The 21,637-nt window shown below is 53.0% G+C and overlaps 1 protein-coding gene across 2 annotated transcripts in view; it reads right to left on the bottom strand.

The window, feature by feature from the left end:
• The window catches only part of TBC1D10A (TBC1 domain family member 10A), a 28,966-nt gene extending 7,329 nt beyond the window's left edge, over positions 1–21,637 (bottom strand). For both annotated transcript variants that reach the window (XM_043436697.1, XM_043436707.1), the window contains exons 1-2: positions 21,352–21,637; positions 3,624–3,723 (exon numbers count right to left, since the gene is read on the bottom strand). In XM_043436697.1, coding sequence (XP_043292632.1) covers positions 3,624–3,723; positions 21,352–21,560 — 309 coding nt within the window. In that variant the 5' untranslated portion in view covers positions 21,561–21,637. The remainder of the gene's footprint in view (positions 1–3,623; positions 3,724–21,351) is intronic.

Here is a 21,637-nt window from a genome sequence, read left to right as displayed (position 1 = left end):
TCACAAGATGACTCAGAATGTGCCCAGAGACGTGTCCTGGGTGCTTTCATGGGAGTGTTTAAGCAGCCGTGTGGCAGGATACATCCAGCCTAGAGAGGAAAGATCTCAGCAGAATTCAGGAAGAAGACGGGAGCCAATCAGAATGGCTTCCCCTTTGTTTGGTCAAGAATCCCCCTCTTCTGCTCTCCTTGACCCCGAGCTCTCACAATTTCCAGACCGGGGTGGAGACAGCTGGTCTGGGTATGAGTCCTGATCCCAGGCTAAACCGGCGCCGGCCTTCCCCATCACGGGCTGGGAGAGGGGAGGAAGTGCCTGGGGAGCTCACGACCCAGAGCTAGTGCTCAATGCATACGCTTGTACTCTTCAACAGAAAAAAGTCTTCCACTGCCAAAACCCGGCTTGAGAAAGCATCATGTGTTTCACAGATGGAGAAACTGAGGCACAGAGTGGGGATAATATTAAGGTCATTCCATCAGGGACCATGCCAACTCCCAGCCACACTGCACAGGCTGGAGGACCGAGCCCTGGGTGCTCCTCAGGCCTCTCCAAGTCCCATGGGGAGATGAGCTTCTTCTAGGCTTCAGGGCAGAGTGAGGCTCGAAGGCAGGTGCCCTGATCATCCTCCTTGACCTCAGGCCAAGGGTCAAGGAGATTGAGGGCAAAGGCAGAGGCACCATTCCCCTGGAAAGAGGGTGGGGGACTGTCCAGTGACACTGCCCTGGGCCCCTGTACCGAGCAGCCTGGCCTGGGGTGGAGATGGGGCTCAGGGCAGTGGGAAGTGGGCGGTGCTTGGGTGATGGGTTTGAATCCAGCACTGACCTCAGCCCATCACCTCTCATCAACTGTAAGATCAAACTGGTAACAACTAGGATTCTATCAGAAGTGGTGCAAAGGGTCGGTGTTAACAAATGATGGCTTCCTCTCTGCCCCTCCAATCCCAGGAGGACACCTGACTCAGAGGCCCTGGACCCCGGGCTCACTCCTAAGTCCCCTCATCTGGAAACCCCCTCAGAGAGTCCCCTTGGAGGCTGAGAAGGGAGCACAGGAGGCCCGGGCTTCCTGATGACCAGCGCAAACAAGAGAAAACTTTCCAAGGGTCAGAGGGAGTCAAGAACCAGGAAGGAGACAGGCAGGCAGGCTGAGGGCAGTGCGGGAAGAGCAGAATGGCTGGTCAGAGGAGCCAAGTTGCACTTCTGGAACTGCCTGCAAAGCGGGGAGAGGAAGGGAGCAGAAGGGACCCGCCTGACTCCACGGACAGTTTCCCGCTGCTGTGGGACTGGGGTCTCCTGAAGGAAGCCGCGTGGTCTGGATGGGCTTTGGCGAAGGGGTGCACATGACCTAGAACTATAGGCCCTTCAGGCTCCCCAGGGACAAGCTCAGCTGAGCCGGCCCCCACATATCATTGCAGCCCCACCACCCTCAGCCTGCTCAGGACCGAGGAGAGTCCAGGAATACCTTCAGTCCACTAAGCTCTCAGAGCGGCCCGGCCTCACCCAGGCCCGAGGTGGGGGAGGTGGGGATGGAGAGCTGGGAATACAACCAGCTTCCTTGGTGGCTCAGTGGTAAAGAATCTGCCTGTAATACAGGAGATTCGGATTCTATCCCTAGGTCAGGAAGATCTCCTGGAGGAGGAAATGGCAACCACTCCAGTATTCTTGCCTGGGAAATCCCATGGAGAGAGGAGCCTGGAGGGATACAGTCCATGGGGTCGCAAAGAGTCAGAAGTGACTGAGTGACTAACCTTCCTCCTCTGATCTCTGGCAGCCTCCTCAGCTCAGGGTGCTGGAGATGATAACCTCTTAGGGAAAGGCAGAGGTGGGGAAGAGCAAGGGTAAAGCCAGAGAGTGCTCAGCAAACAGAAAGCACAGGAATTGCCATTATCTGAGGTAAGGCCTTGGGAAAGGAGAGTTCTGATGACAACTGAGAGAAGCCACACCCAGCTGCTGAGCTCAAGGAGGGCAGGGCAAACTTCAAGCAGAGCCCGACAGGGGAAGACAGCATTCCAACCAGCGCCCTGTCTCTCTGCAGGGCCTGACCGGGTCCCGGGGACTCAGCATCAGTGTGGCGGGTCTGGATCCATTTCTGGTGCAGGTGTCGTCCTTCTGGTGCCACCACCTCCCGACCCAGCTGGCGCGGCAAGGCAGTGAGAGCTCCGGGGCCAGAGCGGCAGGAGACAAGCGGTACACTAGGGTCCCTGGGGAGGGTGGAGTGCAGCCTCCTCTGGTGGCCCCGGCTGGGCGGGTAGCCCTGGTCTCTAACCGCAGTGCCAGGGAAGCAAAGAGGAAGAGGAAGTGATGCTGGCTGCTCTGCGGAGAGGAGCTCCCCACGGCTCCCCTCTGGAATCCCCATCTGCAAGGAGGCGGGGTAAGAATGCCACAGCCATCTCCCTGCCAGCCACGAGTCACCTCCGCAGGCGGTGAGAGGAGCTGAAGCTCAGGATAAAGGCCTGAGGGCTGAGGAAGCAGGAAAACAGACCCCAGAGTCAGGCAGGAAGCAGCTGGGTAACAACTGCCTTAAAAAAGTGTTTTTTTAAGTGAAATTTTTTCTAATAAGCAAAAAATGATAGCCCCAAAGTCCACACAGAACAGTAAGAAAGAGCCCCAGTCTGGGTGCACCTCTCCTCCCACGGGCACAGGGCTTTACAGGAGGAGCCTTGCAACAAGACACTCATTCCCACTTGAGCAGGGAAACTGAGGCTGGGGGAGTGAGGTGATCGCCCAAAGTCACTCCGATAGCCATGGGCATGGAGAGTGGGGGCTGTGTGGCTGAACCCAAGCCCAAGTGTGACCTTTAGCCCTCGGTTTCTGCTAGGCCCTGCAGCGGCTGTGCCAGCTTGGCCCAGACCAGCATGTCAGCTGACGATGCAGGCCAGGGGGGTCCCCCGGCTGTGGGACTGTGGACAGGCCTCCTCTCAGCCAGGGAGTAAGCAGACCCTGCTAAGGTGAACAACAGGATCAACACATGTGTGGTGGACAAGGATGCGCCTACAGTGTGGCAGAGCTGGCGCCTAAATACAGCCCACCAGAAAAGAACCACTGGTATTTTCATTTTTATGAGACCATTAAACTGTGAAGTCACTTTTCCTTCTTTTTGCTTTGGCTAGGGGACAAAAGGGAACTCATCAAATTAATCTAGAGGGTAAAGAAGGCCCCTTATTATGGTGCGAAGTGTGCAGGCGCTGAAGTGAGACTCCTGGGTTCAAACTTTGACTCTGCCATCAGTCATACCTGATACCACCGCCACCAGCCTCACTGGGGTGCTGTAAGGATGACCCGGCTAAGTGCCCAGCACGCTGCGTCAACACACATTAGCCACTATTAGTACATCAAGTCCTCCCCTGGCTGGTAGGCAGTAGTAAAGACTTGCCCGCGAGCACTGGAGGAAAGCTGCCTGAAGGGCCTTCAGCTGAGAGCAGCTTTGAAGTGTGACTGGAGGAAAGAACTCCGCATGAGTCTGGTGTTATCCGGGAAGACCAGCTTCTGTCCCCCTTTCCAAGCCGGTGGGGGGACAGCGGGCGGCCGGAGACCCTCCTGCTCCTCCGTGCTGATGCAGCCCCTGCCTCTTCAGCCCCATGCCTCCCCCACTGCAACTCCCAGCCCCAGGCCTAAGGCCAGGCCCCTCACCTTTTTGTGCTTCTTGGCCATCCACTTGTCCCAGTTGTTGAGCATGTCCAGCCACTTGGACTCCCTCTGCCTCAGAACCTCCAGGGGGACTTCCTCCAGCCTGTGGAGCAGAGGGCAGGGCCCGTCAGAGGTGCCAAGAGAGCAAAGGCCCTGGCTGAGGCCACAGGTACCAGCCTGGCCAGTCCCCGTCCCTCCCCGTGCCCCTCATCCCGCTGTTCCCTTCGGGGCTAACTCGCGAACCTTCTAACACAGAGCCAAGGGAACACAACGCCCTCCCCAGAAGGCACAGGCTGGACAGACACTAGGTTCAAGCACTCACTCCCCTGTGTGTCAAGGGGCCAGGGGCCCCAGTGCCTGCACCTGTGCCCCAAAGCACAGCATTCGCACCCTGGATCTGTGCCGATAAACAAGCCTCTCCAGAGAACCGGCATACACGGTACGGAGCTGGACGAAAAACTAGTCAAACAAGTACAGGGATAACATGCTCACCTCTGCACTCTAACAAAACTAGTTACTCATGGTTTCCCCAATTACACCCTGGCCCTGTTCCCCTCTCAGCCTTTGCTCATGCCAGTCCCTTTGCAGGAACACTCCAAGTTGTCTCTGCCTATCCAAATTCAAAATATACTTCAAAGCCCCATCAGACACCACTCAGATTTGCACATTTACTCACGGAGCAGCTGTCACAGCTATGCAGAGAGAGCTCTAGGGCTAGGGCGTCTGGGTAGACTGTGGGGAACAGTCCTGTGACTAGAACAAGTCCCAGCCCTCATGGCACTGACATTCCACAGGCTCTGAACGCCCATGAGAGCTGGTGGGGAAACATCTCAGCTTGGAGACCCACCCTGGGCAGCCCTGAAGCAGCTGCGGCAGGCTGGGCGACACCCCTGGCTTAGAGGGTGCTTCGAGTGAGTGGGCTCCTTCCAAGGAGGGAGTCCCTGGAAGTTCCTGAGTTCACATAACCATGCGGCAAAGAGAAGATGACTAGCATTTGAAGACTGCGTACTCTACATGTCCTTCCTTGTGTTCAGCCTACAGAGCAATACTGGTAAGAAAACAATGAAAATACCGTGTATGTGTCCTTCTCTACACACGTACACACTCTCAGAATTACTTTTAAAGTAGTAGATTATGGATCTCTTGCGTTTCTTCCTTGTGCCTCCCCCCACCCCTTTCCCCGTGAGAAAAGCACTGGCCTCACCAGAGGTGAGACATCCAGGAAGGGCATTCTGCTCAGAGTCAAGCAGCAAGTCAGTGGAGAAACCCAGACTCGAATCCAAGTCAGTCATAGCCAAGGGCCTGCACTCAGCACTGCCTGACTTCCCGGAACGCAGCGCGGGGTGGAGGCTCTCAGGAACAGGACACAGTGGGGCCAGGGTTTGGCCCAGGCCTTGAGCCTCTGATTCTCTTTCTACAGGAAGGAAATGCACTGCTAGAACTTTTACTGGTTGGACGAGCAGTGGGAGGGGCCCTGGCAGAGCAGAGCTCCCAGACACAAACAGGCAGGTCCTCTTCTTTTTTATCTGGAGAACTGCAGGGGCCTGAGAGCAGCCCTAGAGCTGATTAGCCGAGGAGAGATGACGGCCCCTCCACACAGGCCACCGACCCACCCTCTCACCACCTGGAAGCAGAACCAAGGCACAAGGACTGGCTCCTTCCTATCCCTCCCCTCAGGAGAAAAGCAGAGACCACACCTTTAGATCAGGTAATTTACAAACAAATGTATGCATATCTCCAGGCAGCCCCCAAACACCCAGGGAGCCCAAACCAAAGGCCCAGCATCACAGGTCAGGTCACCTCCCATCACTACAAAGCACTCAGTCACAGAAGTCAGGGGATGAGCCTTCTAGTTATCTAAAACTAAAGGAGGTGTTCCACAGAACACTAAAGGAAGTTCTGGCAGCTATGGATGTGGATAACATCTAATCCAATCGTCCCATTGAGCAGAAGAGAAAATGGAGGCTCATAAGAGGGCAAGGCTTTTGCCTGAGATTACCAGTTTCCAGAGAATTCCCAGCTGATTAAATACATATCCATGTGACACCCTGACCCTCTAGTCTATCTCTGCTGATAAGATCTGACAGCAGGGCCTCAGAGATACCCAGTCTCCCAACTACAAATACACAGGGGAACACGTTCAAGCTCAGTGTTCTTTTAAATGATGCCAGATAACAGCTTTTGCAGTTTCAAAGACCCAGCATCAAACCTCAAACCGGAATTTCAAACAGGTACAAAACAAACGACCATATTTCCTGGATTCTAAGGCACTACTGATTTTAAACTACACCATTGATTTGGTAAGGTCGTCTCAGAAACAAACAAAAAATCCACTACTACTTTAAATGTATATGTCCATTGAAAGATCTATTTTTATTTTCAAAACCTTAAATTGGGAAATTTTGGAGGAAAGATGGTCATTTGAGTGGCCTCTCCTCCAATAGCAAAGGAGTTTAACCACCTGCTGTACCTGGCACTCAGCACTTGACATTCCAACTATAGGTGAACTTCTTGTCACATACAGAATGTGTTCCTGAATGGCTGGACACTATCCATTTTCTTTAAAAATCAGAAGGTTCACAAACTCTCCAGTCTGGTGGGTCAGGATCTCAGAGGGCATCTGACCAGACTGCTGTCTGATACAGAAACTCCTTCTGCAATAGCCCCTTGCCCTCTCTGAGCCTGTCTGCTATACAACTGGATGGCCTGCCTTGTGAACTGACCCTCCAAAGATGCCCAGAAAGGAGCCGTGACGTGGACTTGGGTCTGGGCATCTCTGCAAATGACATGACGGTGTGGAGGCCCTGAGGTGGCTTCCTCCTAACAGTGGGGGGAGAGTGTGTGCCAGTTGCCAGTGACAGGGAGGCTGACCAAATGACCAACTTAAGAGGCCAAACGGCCCATGGGGATGCTTCCGGTCTGAGAGTTTCACTCACTCTTGCAGAAAACTCCTCTGTCCTTAAGGTGGCCTGAAGGAGTCTCCGCAACCAAAAGAGTCTAATGAGGACGGTGTCTAGTGGAACTCCTCAGGGCTGGGCCTTCGTCATCTCCAGGTGAAGCTGAAGCCATACTGTTAAGTTTTCTGGTACCTTCTGTCTATTGCAACACCCGCTTCCAAGGCTGCACAAGTCTCAGCCAGATCAGCCTCATACTAGGCAAACGTAATTATCCCTCGTCACCCACCCAGCCCTACCTGGAATGCCTCTTCTCCCCTCTCCAAGTCACAGCAACACTTTAGGGGCCCAACATAATAAAAATGACAACTTCAACAATAACAGCAGCAACCGTAGTTACCATTTTAAAATCATTTACTACCTTACCAACATCTTTCAAAATACATATATATTACATAAAATACATATATATATATAATTTCATATACCTTTCATAATAACCCACTGCAACGTTATCTCCACTTTCCAGAAGCAGAGCCCTAGACTTAGGAAAGGTAAGGGCCTTCTCGAGGCCATGCTGCTGGTTAGTCTCAGTCATGTCTGACTCTTTCGTGACCCCATGACTGCAGCCCACCGAGCTCCTCTGTCCATGGGGTTTCCCAGGCAAGGATACTGAGTGGGTTGCCATTTCCTTCTTCAGGGGATCTTCCTGACCCAGGGATTGAACCTTCTGCTTGGCAGGCAGGTTCTTTACCGCTGAGCCACCAGGGAAGCCCCCAAGGCCATGCAGCTGCATTCAAACCTAGGCTTGCCTCAGTCCACAGTGCATGCTCTGAACCCCAAGGTCACTCCCTGAGCCTCCACACGGCGGCTGTGCCTGCCCAGATGTTGTTAGCTGTCTTCCAACCTGAAGACGTTTATCTCGACTACTTACAACACCATCTCTCCAAGTTTTTAAACTGAAACTCACAGTAAGAAATACATTTTGTACTGAGACTATACACATACACAGGTAACCAAAATACATTTTATGAAACAATTTACTCCTACATGTACTAAAGCACCTGATATTTTCAGTTCAATTTTTGTATTATTCCATCCTACTTCCTACTTCTTTTTCTTTTAATACTGGTCACAATCCCCTAAAATCAATTTCAGCACTAAATCACACATCAATCACCAATTGATTTCAGCACTAAATCACCAATGAATCAAGATGTGATGTGAAATGAGCAGTTCATTACAACTTGGTCATGTTGCTCAGCCCTGTCACTCCCTAACTGGACTGGGTCTTGAACTATGTAACTCCCACTGTGTACCTTACGGATACCAACAGATGCCTGCCTGGTTTTCTCCATGACATCATTACTTTCATCTATTGCCTTCAGGGCTACAAGCCACTGCTGCCTACAGCAATTGTATTTGTGCCCCTAGTAGCCCAGTGAGAGCCTCACAGATTAATTACTATTTCCACTGGACCCATGAGAAACCTGACCCAATCAGATAGATTGTATGACTTGGGCAAAGTCACAAAGCTATTAAGTGGCAAAACCAGAGCTTTCCTTTGCCACAGTGACTCCTGTGCTGCTTCTCCCGCCCCGGGAAGACTGGGAGGAAATCAGCCCGTTCTCCAGAGGCCACTGTGGGGCTCCATCTCTGGCCCTCAACCCCCTGGAGACAGTCTAAGCCTTCCTCCAGTGCTCTGACTGTCCCAGTGAGCAGCCTGCCCAAACCTAGGAGAGCTCAGTGAGGCCAATATGCTGGATGGGCAAAGCTCACAAGTACACCTTGACCACCACCTCCTGGGGAGGGAGGCACAGAGGGGACAGAAATGTGCAGCCAGAGAGTGACTGAGCCCAGATTCTGCTGGGCTCTCAGCTAAACTAAGCTTAGCTGTGCTGTGCCATGCCACGGCCCAAGGCAGCAATGACAGCCCACTGATGCCAGGCTCCCCAACCTTCTCCCCAAACCCAGAAGCCGAAGACTTCCAAGAGACGAGATGGACAAGACCAGCTCCCAAAGCTACCTGGCTACCGAGCTCTCTCTGCCTAGTCCTTCCAGTCATGCACTTTCCGCCCAAGCACGCCTCAGCCCCCCTGGTTGGCAGACTCAGCCAGGTGTGGTGCCTGTGCCCATGACCCCTTTATGCAAAGGTGTCAGATAAACCTGGTCCCAAGGAACCAATGTAACCCCCCTCCGCTAAGCCTCCCTCTCCAAACCAGCCCAAACAAAGAGAAACACAGCCCAAGCATAAGGTCCAAGGTCGAGACCTCGGGATGGATTCTCCTCATCTCAACCGTCAGGAAGGCCATGTGGAGTGTGGGAGACAGTAAAAAGAGTGGGGACCTTGAAGCCAACCAACCGAGGTTTCCATTCCAGCTCTTCCACCTGGGAGACAGACCTTGAAGTCTCAACTTCATCTTCAAGTGGGACCACACACATAAGGTCTAAATGAAGAATACATGTGTATAAGGACCCAGCCTGGTGGGTGGCCAGCTAATGGTAGCACTGAGGTGACCAGTATTTGCAGCTTGCCTAGCACCTTCACATCCCTCTTCTCATCTGACTGGTTTACACACACACAGAGCAGGGCAGGACTATCCCCATTTTACCCAGGAAGCAACTGAGACCCCAAGAGATTAAGTCGTTTACTCAGTGATACACAGACTGTAACTCTTGGCTTCTGACCCAGTTCTGCCACTCTGTGAGCTTCCAGCTCGCCACCTGTAACACGGGGGCAAGGCCACCCCTTTGGAGGGCAGCAGTAAAGACCACATGAAACAGGAAGAATGGACACACTTCCAGCACCCATTCTGCACCATTCTGCCCAGCACTACGCAGGCACACAATTCCCCAAGGAAGCACATGAAAACTCAAGTTTAGCAGAGCTGAGTAATCCATCCAAGGTCACACAGCCTGGAAGTAGAGATGCCACTGGGCACTGAGCCATCCAGTAAGCACTTGGTGGCCCACGTGTAGCAGGGCCTCAGTACCCGGTACGGTCCCCCCCTCTTCCTTTACCACCCAGGAGACAACCACTGCTCTCTGTGCCGAGACGGCAAGAGTGAGCAAGATGCAAGTGTGGGAAATCGGGAACTGGATGCGCAATCACAGATCCAGGGACAACAAGGGTGGGGGAACTCCTCTCTCCCACCCAGAGCTGGAAAAAGGAGTGAGGCTAAACAAAAAGGCTGACCTACTTTGCACACTGAGTAACAAACTCTGGAGTTCATTAATCTAAGCGGTGGTGATGACTAAAAGTATAAACAGCCTTTATGCCAGCCCCATAATCATCCATGATAGGAAACGAGAAGGCAAGAGAGGGTGGGCTGGTGATCTACAAATGGCCGACGGTCAGGGCTGGGAGGCCTGTAAGGTTCTGGAGTGAGTCCCCAGACAGCGAGGGAGGCCTAGGGACCGAAGGGTAAGTGATCTGCCCGAGGTCGCGCTGTGAGTCAGTGTGGGGAAGGAGGATGGTCTGCAGCAGCCCGGTGCACCCTCCTGCGGCCTGGCAGCCCCTGCATGGAGGCAGGGCAGTACGCAGGCTCCCGGTCTAGGTGAAAGAGTCCCGCTTGCTTCAGTCTTCCCCAACACCCCGTGCAAGCTAGGTCTGGGCCTGCCTCCCTTTCCCACAAGGAATTCCCTGGCTTTGCTCCTTCCAGCCCTGGGTCAGCGCACAATAGTAAACAGGTTCTCTCCACCCATCTCTGGCCTCCGTGCCCTGGGCCTCTGCCCAACTCTCCACTCGGCACAGCCCCACCCCCCTTGATGTCAGAGGCAAGAAATAGTTCCTTTAAGCACCAGCCTTGCTGGCTCCAAAAAGCAAGGAATCCCCCTCCCCTGACTCCCACTCAGCTAGGGAAAGGCAAAGATCAGAGCAAAAACCCCCAGGGCAGCTCTCTCTGACCAATGCAGAAAGGTATGGAGACTATTCGGTCTTCCCTGGTGGCTCGGCGGTAAAGAATCCACCTGCCAGTGCAGGAGATGCGGGTTTCATCCCCGGGTTGGGAAGATCCCCTGGAGAAGGAAATGGCAACCCACCCCAGTATTCCTGCCTGGGAAGTCCCATGCACAGAGGAGCCTGGCAGGCTACAGTCCATGGGGTCGCAAAGAGTCAGACACAACTGAGCAACTAAACAACAACAATGAAAATGGAGACTATTCTCAACTGGGGACATCTCTTCTCCAAGTCCCCACCCCTACCGGGCAGAGTATTACCTGAAACTCCCCACTGGCAACTGGGTCCTCAGCTCACAATATCACTGTGGGCACCATGACTCACACAGCTCCCCTCACCCATCCTTACAAAACTGCTAGATTTGATTGATAGATCTTATCAATTTAGTCTTGACTCACTGTTTATCTCTGCCAAGACTCCTGCAAGGCTCCCTACTGCCCTCCTTGTTCAACAGAACTTCAGGCCCTGGCTCCCAGGCCTTCCTAGTCCCTCTGCACATCCCCCAGCCCTATTTCTAGATGGCCCTCTCTCTAAGCTGCCCACCCTCACCCCTACCCCGACTCTAATTCAGTCCCACTTGTTTCCCAAGGCCTCATTCAGACCAGCCTCTCATCTCTACAAAGTCCCTCCTAGCCATTGAAGGGACAGAACACAAACAGCACCTCATTACATTCCACACACATCTCTCCAGATGTGTTCCAGGCCCTGAATCTACAAAGTTGAATAAAATGTAGGTCCTGCCCTTGAGGAGGTCAATCTGGCAGAGGAGACAGATGGGGGAGTAAATAACTAGCCCACACAGAGGTGCTATCACAGAAGTGAGGAGGAGGGTGGAAGGTGCTAGGAGACTGCAAGAAGCCCCCAGGGTAGGGGGTGCACGTGTTCAGGGAAAACCTTAAAGGGGAGCTGACTGTTGGGATGATCCTTGAAGGGTGACAGGAAGTGGCCAGGGTGAGAAAGGGGAAACAGCACATCAGGCAGAAGACCCAGGATGAGAAAGCACACGTTAATGGAAAAGAGCCTGGTGTGTTCGGGGAATGTGAGCAGTCCAGTGGAGCGAGTCTGGCTTCTCCACCTGACTGTCCCGTCTGCTCACTGAGGCGGCATTCCAAGAGAAGGTGTGCTCCTGGGGGGCAGGGACTCTGCCAACCACTCTCCCCAGTGTGTCCTGACACTAGAACAGAGCCTGGGGCCTCTGTTAGTCGCTCAGTCGTGTCCGGCTCTTTGCGACCCCAAGGACTGTAGCCCACCAGGCTCCTCTGTCCGTAGGATTCTCCAAGCAAGAAGACTGGAGTGGGTTGCCATGCCCTTCTCCAGGCCTGCTGCCTAGCTGGTGCTCAATAAATGTCTGATGACAGATTCGGTCGCTCTGTGACCTCGGGCACTCTAAGTTTCAGCTTTCTCCCCAGTGAGATGGGAATACTATCCTCTTCCGTGAAATCAGATGGGAAAAGCATGAGCACAGAAACTGCTTGATGAAGGGCGCTCCCTCCCTGGCCTGAGTCCAGCTACAGATCCTCCCTGAAGCCCAGCACAGGGCTGAGCCCAGATGTGTTTGATGATGGCCTTTTACAACGTTATAATTCTATATTCAATTAACATAATTGAATGTCTGTTATAACCCTTACCAGGCACTTGCTATGGACCAGACATGGTGCTCAGCACTTAGATTATTTCATTTAATCCTGACAACAAGCATATGAAATAGGTCCTCTAATTATCACCTCCACCCCACCCTTGGGCAGATGTAGAAATTCAGGTTTTTCAGCAAGCCAGTAACTAGGCACCATCCAAGGGGAGCAGAGGACAGCTCTGGGAGGTGTACTCAGGCCCTTCTTCTGCTTTGTCACTCAGCTCTGGCACTGGCTGCTATCCACTCGGCTGGGTGGGTGCAAGCCCTCTTCCCAGGGAGCTTGGAACTCCCTGAACACAGAGCCACATGCTGTGTGATGCTTGGCAAGTCACTTTACCACTCTGGGATCTGGGATCTACCTCTGTAAAATGGAGATTATGATGATAATAACCATATCTCACGGAGTTAAACACGGTGGTCTTGGTGAAAGCCTGGTCCACCATGCAGGCGCTTCTGCAAAGTGGCATGACCAAGTGACTGTGCTAGGAGGACGGAGGGGGTCACTCAGAGGCAGGACAGGGAGCCCAGGGTGAAAGTTCACGAGGAACACAGGAGGGTGGGGGTAATTGTGAAGCAAACTCTGATTTCTTCCCCAAGTGACTATCTCTATCCAAGAGGGCAGAGGCCCCAGGCAGCCCTACGACTGCCTGCTTCGAATGGAATCTTTCAGGAGACCCACCTCTGTTCTCACTTCCGCTTTATCTTCACGCCAAAGAGAAGACAAGGCCCTCGCATCAGGCCCTCAGAGTCAGGGTCACCTGCAGCCCTGTTCCAGATGACTCAATGAGGAACTGACTGGGGGATTCCCAACCTGCCCTGGCAGGTCAGAAAGCTCCAGACCACAAGCTGAGTGGGACTGGCTCCCATCTTGCCCCCAGGGTCCAAGGGTATGTAGGCAGAGCACAAGGAGGAGTATGGATCTTCCAGGCTGCCTTGTTCTCTCACCATTAGGCCAAAGGCCTGAAGTAAACCTTAGAGGATAATTCACACTTGAATTATAAGAGCCACCATGTACCACAGAACCCTTACTTGGTGGTAGACACTGCTGGGCACTTTACCAACATCATCTCCTTAGTACTCATAACTATAACTCACATGAGGTCAGTTCCCACTCCCAACGCCACCACCTGGCCCATCTGCAGACTCAGAGAGGTCACATGGATAGAAAGTGACAAAGCCAGGGCTTGAAGCCAGTCTGCTGGTGTCCTGAACCCAGGATCTCCCAAACTTAGTTTCTCCTGTTTTGAAATCAAGACAGAAAGGGAAGCATCCTCCAAATGTGGCTGGCTAGGAAGGACCACTTCTGGACACACAGAATCCAGGGCCCAGAAGGCAGGGAGGAAGAACAAGAGTTCTCCATACTATGTTCCTGGGCTCCCTTAGCATTCAGCTGCTCCCGCCTCATCTTGCGTGAGGTGCTATGTGTGGAGGACCTGGGATAGGAAGTGTGCCATCCATTATAACAACTCAACAACAAAAACAGGACTTCAGTGGTGGTCCAGTGGCTGGAACTCCCAACCCCTGCTCCCAATGCAGGGCGCCCAGGTCTGATCCCTACTCAGGGAACTAGATCCCACATGACACAATTAAGACTCAGCACAGTCAAATAAAATTTTTTTTTTAAAGAAAGAAAGAAAAAAGCCAAGAAAAACAACTTGAGAAACCCACTAGGAGAAGTATAGACATTTGGAGCTGGGCTGAAAGTCCTAAGGCTGGGACAGGAAGAGGGAGGAGTGGCCACACAGAGGCAACCAGCTTTGGTAAGGTGGAAAATTGGAAAGGCAGAACCCTGGCTTCCAGGCACAGTTTCCTTGCTTGTTCAGCTTACGTTTCCCTGTCTGTAAACAGGGCAAAATAAAACTCACCCTCCTGAGTTCCCACTGCTCCTGTTAGGATCACTGCAAGGCAATGAGAAAGAAAGCACTGTGCAGAGCAAAGAGCTAGACAGATCAAAGCATTCTTTGATTTGACTGCACTCCCAAAGACATGAGGGCCACTGGTCTGACAAACAAAGAGAGGTCCTCTCCTAAGAGAAACACAGCATGCTGCAAGCTCTGGCCTCTGTGGGCTGTGCCCTGACCACCCCTGCACTTATGAGGTACCTGACAAAAGTGAAGACGAAAGTGAAGTCGCTCAGTCGTGTCCGATTCTTTGCGACCCCATGTACTATAGCCTAGTAGGCTCCTCCCGTCCATGGGATTTTCCAGGCAAGAGTACTGGAGTGGGTTGCCATTTCCTTCTCCAGGGGATCTTCCCAACCCAGGGGGAAAAAACTTCTCAAAGCCCTTTTCGTATACTCCAAGGGCAGCCTCAGTATGTTAGAAGCAGAAGAACTCTTCAACTTCATTCAATAAAGCTACCTTAGTTTATACGTAAGGGAAACTGAGGCTTAGAAAAATTAAGCAAATTTCTCAAGGCCACAGGGTTAGTTAGGGGCCCAGTGAAGCCTAGGACTTGGGTTTCCTGATCCCTGGTCAGCACTGTTTGTTTATACATGCTCCTAATCCAGTCACCTCATTTGATCCTCATCATCAGACCACACCTTTATCTCCTGGCCTGCTATGCTCCAGCTCTGCATCCCCAGAGCCTAGCACATGGCTGAACACGTAGCATGTGCTAGATGAAAAGCAAGGAGCATTAGTCCTATGGTCAGGTGAGAGGACATGCTTAACTCACAGACCACCAGGTGGTGGAGCCAGCCCTGGCACCTTGGTCCCTGTGTTCAGAACCCTTTCCCATACTAGCATAAATCCCCATGTCCAGCCAGAATCATCTCTGAGAAGAGCATGGTGGTGCCCGTAAGGGCTGAGGGGTTCATGTTCTCACAGGCACTGGACTTGCTTCCATTTCCCAGCTGAGGCACCAGCTCCAAGAACAAAATAAAGACTGGAGGTGGGAGGAAGTCAGCCCTCTGCTGCCAGGCTGCCTCCTCTTGATCAGCTTTTATTGTTGTTTAGTTGCCAAGCTGTGTCGGACTCTTTGTGACCCTATAGACTACAGCGTACAAGGTTCCTCTGTCCATGGGATTTCCCAGGCAAGAATACTGGAGTGGATTGTCATTTCCCTCTCCAGGGGATGTTTCTGACACAGGGATCGAACTAGCATCTCCTGCACTGGCAGGCGGATTCTTTACCACTGAACCAGGTAAGAAACCCTCGAAACCCCCGATGAGCTTATGCTGTGCCTAAGAGCCTTATAAACATGCCCCCCCCACCCCCGGCCAAGCTACACGCTGCCCTAAGGGAGGTTTTCCATGCCCTCAGGGCTTCCTCCTCTCTGCATAGAGAGGTGGCTAGCTCTTCTGACAGCCTTCCTTGCCATCCAATAGGTCTACCAGGAGAGACCACAAAGCTCAGTTCCACTCACCCACCCCTTCCCAACCAGGCCAGCTAATCCGCTCTCTTACTGGAGAGATACAAAGAACCCCTTGATGGGCCCTGAGCGTGCCAGCCATGCCAGGCACCTTGGGGATCCCAGGGCTGTGACAAAGCAGTCAGCAGCAGCCCACTGTCTGCTTCAAAGGAAGGTTGCAGATGGCCTTCCTTCCCTGTAGTCAGAGGCCCTGGGATGGTGAGGGCCACTTCAGCTTAGCCAAAGCCTTTGTAAGTCCCTATAGGTCCACACAGCTGATCAGGTACCATGCCCTACTTGCTGACTCTTCATCCTCTCGGCTCCAGAACCTTCCAGACCTCTCTGCAGCCCTTCTGGGCTGTCCCAAACTTTCCCAACTGCTCTCACTGCCTGTGGTCCAGCTCCTCTTCATACCATCTTCCATGCCTGCACCAGACTGACCTTAATGAAACACAGGAGGCCTCAGTCTGACACTCACGGCCAGTGACCTCTGCCCAACCCACTTCCCTCCCTCCCTATGCTTCACCTCATCCTCCCACCTCCCGCTCTTCCTGTCGCCTCTTGGCACACATTTCTCAAACAGCTGGCTTTTCTTCACACACTTCCCCTCTCATATCGCGGATTGCCCTTCCTTGCTCCTTCTGAAGCCTGAATCAAATGCCACTTCTTCTTTCTGAGCTCCAATGGGTGGAGCTGGCTGCTTCTTCCTATATATCCCCATATTACCCACAGGCTTCCTGCCCTGGGTGTGGGGGCCTCAGGGATGGTGAGCACCTGGCACCCTACCTGCTACACCTTAGCAAGGCTTAGTCACTGGATTCGGTGTCAAGAAACAGGTTCCAGTCCCAGTTCTGCCATTTACCAGCTGGCAAACCTTGAGTGCCTTCTTCTCAGAACGTCAGTGTACTCATCTGCAAAATGGGATAACCACGCTTCTCAGGGGAAAGTGAGGGTTCATCATGGGTTGGTGTTCACTCCTGCTCACAGGGGATGGATCTCACTGATGCTCATCATCACAGCCAGAGATGGAAAGTAGAAAATGAAAAGACAGGACGCACCAGGTACTCCAATCTCTATGAGGAGGCAGAACATTCACTGAGCACCTACAGTGTTGTCAGGCTCTTTGCAAGCATCAGTTCTTTTAACCCCCACAACAATCCTGCAAAGTCAGTGTTATCATAACTCTTTCACAGTGAAAAACTGAGGCTCAGAAGAGTGAAGCAGTATGTCCAAGGTCACACAAACATCTGGGCTCAAAGCCTTAGGTGTGAGGGCGAACAGAGCACCTTCTTTCCCCTCCCTCAGTGTAAACAGACTGGGAGGCTGGACCGGAGCCAGGCCTGACTGGCCCCCCGAAGGTCCTGTTTCAAACCTAGATGCTGGGAATACAAAACATCAGGCAGGTCCCACTGCTTTATCTCTTTCCCACAGCTTAGAGTTTCCTAGCAGGCAGCACACAGTCACCTTCCCAGGGCAGCAGCTGGTGATCTGGCCCCCTCCTTCACCAAGTCAAGTCTTATCTGAGGTCCTAGAACACCCACAGGGCTACCAAACCGGATTTTCCTTTGAAGCTGGAGGAAGAGGAGGAGGAGAGAAAATGAAGGCCATGTGCCCCGAGTCATAGACCGGGGCCCCACATGTGCAGTAGTCTCTTTCCAGATGGGCCACCCAGGGACCACTCCACATCCAGCTCTAGGCTCTCCTGGGAACTGTAACAGCTCAAGAAAAGAGGATGTCCTGAACTTACAAACTAGAGAAGGTGGTGGAAAAGCAGGGAGGCAGGACCTAGTCTGTCAGGAGGGCCCTGGCCCAACAGTAAGTGGCAGAGACCAAACTATAGGCATGTCAACGGAGCCAGTTACATGATTTCCAAAGTCACAGTTGACTAGGAATAGTGGAGGGCCCAGGGGACAGGGGAACCGAATCAGCAAAAGACAAACTGCTGTTCCAGATGTTTCTCCCTGGGCCCAGTTCAGATCCATTTCTCCCCGAACAGGAAGCCAACACCCACGGGATCCCAGACAGCACAGCTCCTCACCTCATCTGGCCTGCAGCACTGAGCACTGAAGCTGGGTGGGAAACTCCAGTTTCAAGACCAGTCTTGGCAATCACATAGGAAAAGGAGGGGGAGGGCAGGGGCCCGCCCCCCTCAGGCCATCTTCCTCAGGCCAGAGACCTGGTATCCACTGGTATCCTTCTGTCCTTTCTTGACCAACTCCAAAGGGACACCCTCCCCACAAACAGTTCTGCTCCTCCTGTTCCCAAAGTCCTCTGGCCACCCGTCCCTGAGGAAGACCCTTCTTTCTTCTCCGGTCCATTTTGGGCTCCAACAGCTAGCTCAGCTGCGAGCCAAGCTGAAGGAGCCAATGCTCTCAGCACTTGGTCTGCACTCACACCACCACAGGGCCCTTCACTGGCTGGCTGCTTTCTTGCCTCTCCCCATCACTGGCTACTGCTCCATAGCAGGCAGGGACCATCTCAGACCCCACAAAGGTTCCCTGCAGAGCAGACTCAAAAGATAGACAAGGTGAAGTAAAGAGAGCCTAGGGCTGGGAATCAGGAGTTCTGGGTTTACTTCCTGGCTTTGCTCCCAAGTGACTGAACAGGTGAGGTTAATCATTTCCTTCAGGCCTCAGTTTACCTATCCATAGGAAGATGGCCATCTATAAGGTGGCTCTCACCTTCCTGACTTGAAATGTGTGTCAGAAAATGTTAACCGATCACTTACTTCTCTGCAGGCCTGAGAACAAAGTGAATAAGCCTGGTCCCAGGGAATTCCCTGGTGGTCCAGTGGTTAGGACTCTGGGCTTTCACTGCCAAACTGCCAAGGGTCTGTGTTCAATCCCTGGTCAATCCCCACTCAAGATCCCACAGCCAAATAAAAAACTGCAGCCAAATAAAAAAGGCCTGGTCCTAGTTCTGAAGCTCATCAGTCTAATGAAGTGTAACAAAGTGGTAATGACAACACAGTCTTATCCTTGCTGGACCATCCCTGTGGACCTCCCACACTGCTGAGGGAGTCAAAAGTACTGAGCTAAGCCAGGGAAGGTAAGGGCACACAGGTTCCTGTTAGGGATCTTGAGTTCTGTCCAGGACTCAGTTTACTGCTGGGGCCACCAGGCCATATTAATGGGTGGTAAAGGCAATGGAAACTGTCCTGACTTGGGAGTCAGAAACTGTGGTTTCAAGACCTGGTTCTGCCACTAGTGTACTGTGTAAGCTTAAGCAAGTTCTTCTCTTCTCTGTGACCTCAGTTTCCTCATCGTATAAGAAGTTAGGGTTACACTGGTCAAATTCTTAAGATCCCTTCTATGGGAGGGATATAAGTCTATGATTTTATGATCTACTCACAACAGGCACCAAGCAGTCACCTGAGGAGGTAGCTTCTGATCTACTTTCTTCCCCTACCCCACCAGCCCCTGGCAATTGCCAAAACTGTCTTAAGACAACCTTTGGCCCAGGATGGCTGAGACAGACCTTTAATCCAGAGCCAGAGTCCTAGCCATCTCCACTGCAGCCATCAGGGCTAATGTTTCACTTCTCTGGGCTAGCACATGGACTCTTAGCCTTCAACCACGAGACTGGGTTCAGGGCGGTCACTCTGAAACTTCCCATAACTTCCTCTCTTATGGCCTTGGGCAGGGACTTACTTTTGGCTATTTTTTTTGAACCACAATATTGACTCTACAGGGAACATCCAAGTTTTCAGACACCAGAGATTTTAGGGTGGCCAACAGGGTTAAGAAAGTGAAGCAGAGAGAGAGGAAGAGACCTGGAATCCCACCTCAGCCCCAGCCCTATAGACACCAATGATGCAGAGGGAGTCTTGCAAAGTTCGGGTTTGCGGTTGGAGGGTGGGAAAGACAGATGTCTGGCTGCTTGGTTGGGGACTACAGCCAAAGGGAGGTGCTCCCACTGGGGCCTCTCTCTGTTCACAAATACCAGAGGTATGCCCTCATTTTCTCCTCAATTTTCAGACCCTTAGAAGGCAAAGAAAGGAAACTAACATTTTCCTAGGCCACTACTTGCACCAGGCACTGTGCTAGGCACCTTTGAATACTTAATCTCTATAGTAATCTTGGGAATAGGTGTTACTGTTGCCCTTTACAGTGAGTAAACAGGCTCAGAGATTTAAGCTCTTGCCCAAGGTCACACAGCCAGGAAGTGTGATTTCTTCCTAAATCTGGCCTTTTCCCACTATTTCACACTGCTTTGTACCCTGAGATCTAGTTAACTTCCTGATAAGCATGTAGTAGGATTCTTTTTTTAAGTAGGAGTTTTTATCTCCCAGAATTCACCAGCAAATCTGAACTCTTCCTTCCAAGCACCCACAAATGCAACTGGTAACTCCTTTCCCACTTTTCTAGACCTCATCCCTCCCAGGACCGTAATCTGGTATTTGCTCTTCAATTCAAAAATATACCCTAAGTCCTCTTTGGGTTCTCACAAGCTATTCCCTGGGGAACTGTGACAAAGCTTCAAGTCAGAGTGAAGGATCAAAATAAGGGGTGTTCTCTGAGTTCTGGACTAGACTAGGCTTGGCTTGCTCTAAGCAAGTGGGAAGAGGCTGGAGGAGACAGATCCAGTGGGTAAAAGAGAACTCTCCTTAGGGGAGGGGCCTGCATTTCTCTCCAACTTTCCAAAGAAGGAGGCCTGGTGAATATGAGGCTTTGGGATTGTGGAAAATCCCAGAAGTGAACTTTATGGGGTTGCTTGTGTGGGGTGGGGATCTTACAGACGGTCAAGGCTCTTCCATAAGTCATAAGAGAGGCTGAAGAAGCCTTAGACGATCACAGCTGGTCAGAGAAGGGGAGGAAGGACTCTCTAGAATAGGGTCATGGCTGAGTCCTGTAGGCTTTCCCAGGTGATTGTGTGGCGCTCTCTATTGAAGGGGAGGTACATCTCAAGGGAGGCTTGTAAGTTCCGTGCAGAACACTGGTCTCAAGTGACAGGACAGCTGGGATGTGAGTGGGCTATGGAGTCCATCTTTCCTAGAGGGATCACCAATCCATACATATGATCCCTGTGAGGACTGGGGGCAGAATGTGGCTGCTCAGCTCACCCGGCTTGGAGGGAAGGTGCTGCTCCACCGCCTCACATTGCTCTGCCTGCCAGCTGGGGGCCCCGGGGTGGGGGGATCTAGGTGTCCTACAAGTGGGGACCCTGCTGTCTCCTTGCCTGCCCCCTAGTCTGCATTTGGAGAGGAAGCACCGACAGTCTGTCCTAGAGGTGAGGTACCATCCCCCTGTGGGTACTGGGAAGGGGCAGTGCCTGCCCACCTGTTGCTGATGACAGGGAGAAACCTGCCTGAGGGGGAGGGGGGCACTCTCTGTCCCTTCCATGAGGGGAAGTGACTGTCTATCCCAAGGTAGGAGGGAGGTGACCAATGTCAGTCTATCTAGAGGTCCCTGTGCCTTGAGATGAGGGTCAGTCTGTGCCCGAGCGCGGTGGGGGCAGGGCAGCCCGTCCCTCTGAAGCCTAAGGTGTCCCCCGATGTGGCGGTGGTGGGTGCTGAGACAAGGACGTCAGGGGGTCTTGCAGGGGGCGGGATATGGAGAATACCGCGCTGTTGGGGGAGGGGAGACCACCTGTGAGCCTGGGAGCTGGCCGAGCCAACCAGCCCTAAGGCGAGGGTGGCAGCGCTGGGGTTGGGAAAGGTATCAGTCGACCTGTGAGCTCAGGTGAGGAGAGCACTCGAGGCCCTTCCTAGGGGCGGGTCAGTCCGCCGGGGGTGGGGGGGAGGTGCGGGTGGGGCAAAGGAGATAAGAGATTGTTGTTCCTGGTTGGAAGGGAGACCTGTCTGTCCTTCCTGAGAGCGGCTGTCAGCGTTGAGGCACCGCCGCGGGTCCTGCCCCGGCCCCTGATCCCCTGGCTCCGAGCCCCGGCGATACTCACGCGCCCTCTGCGCCCTGCGAGCCCACGATGAAGCCGAACTTGTCGATGCGGCGCTCGGCGAAGCCGTTGGTCTCTGAGTCGGAGCCCAGAGAGCTAAGCTCGTCGGTGGCTGCGGCGTCGGGGCCCGGGGCCAAGCTCTCCCGGGTCCCCGACAGGCTCCCCTCAGCTGCGGGGGCGCGCGGCCCGTTCTCTTCTAGGCTCTTCGCCATCCTGGCCGCGCCCGCCGCCTCAGCTTCAGCGGCCACCTCAGCCGCCTCAGCCACCCGACCTCCGCCGACGCCGCCGA

Source organism: Cervus canadensis, chromosome 1 (genome assembly GCF_019320065.1).
Source record: "Cervus canadensis isolate Bull #8, Minnesota chromosome 1, ASM1932006v1, whole genome shotgun sequence".
Classification (NCBI taxonomy): Eukaryota; Metazoa; Chordata; class Mammalia; order Artiodactyla; family Cervidae; genus Cervus; species Cervus canadensis.
The sequence above is the reverse complement of the archived record's forward strand: the minus strand, read 5'-3'. Positions and strand labels throughout refer to the sequence as shown.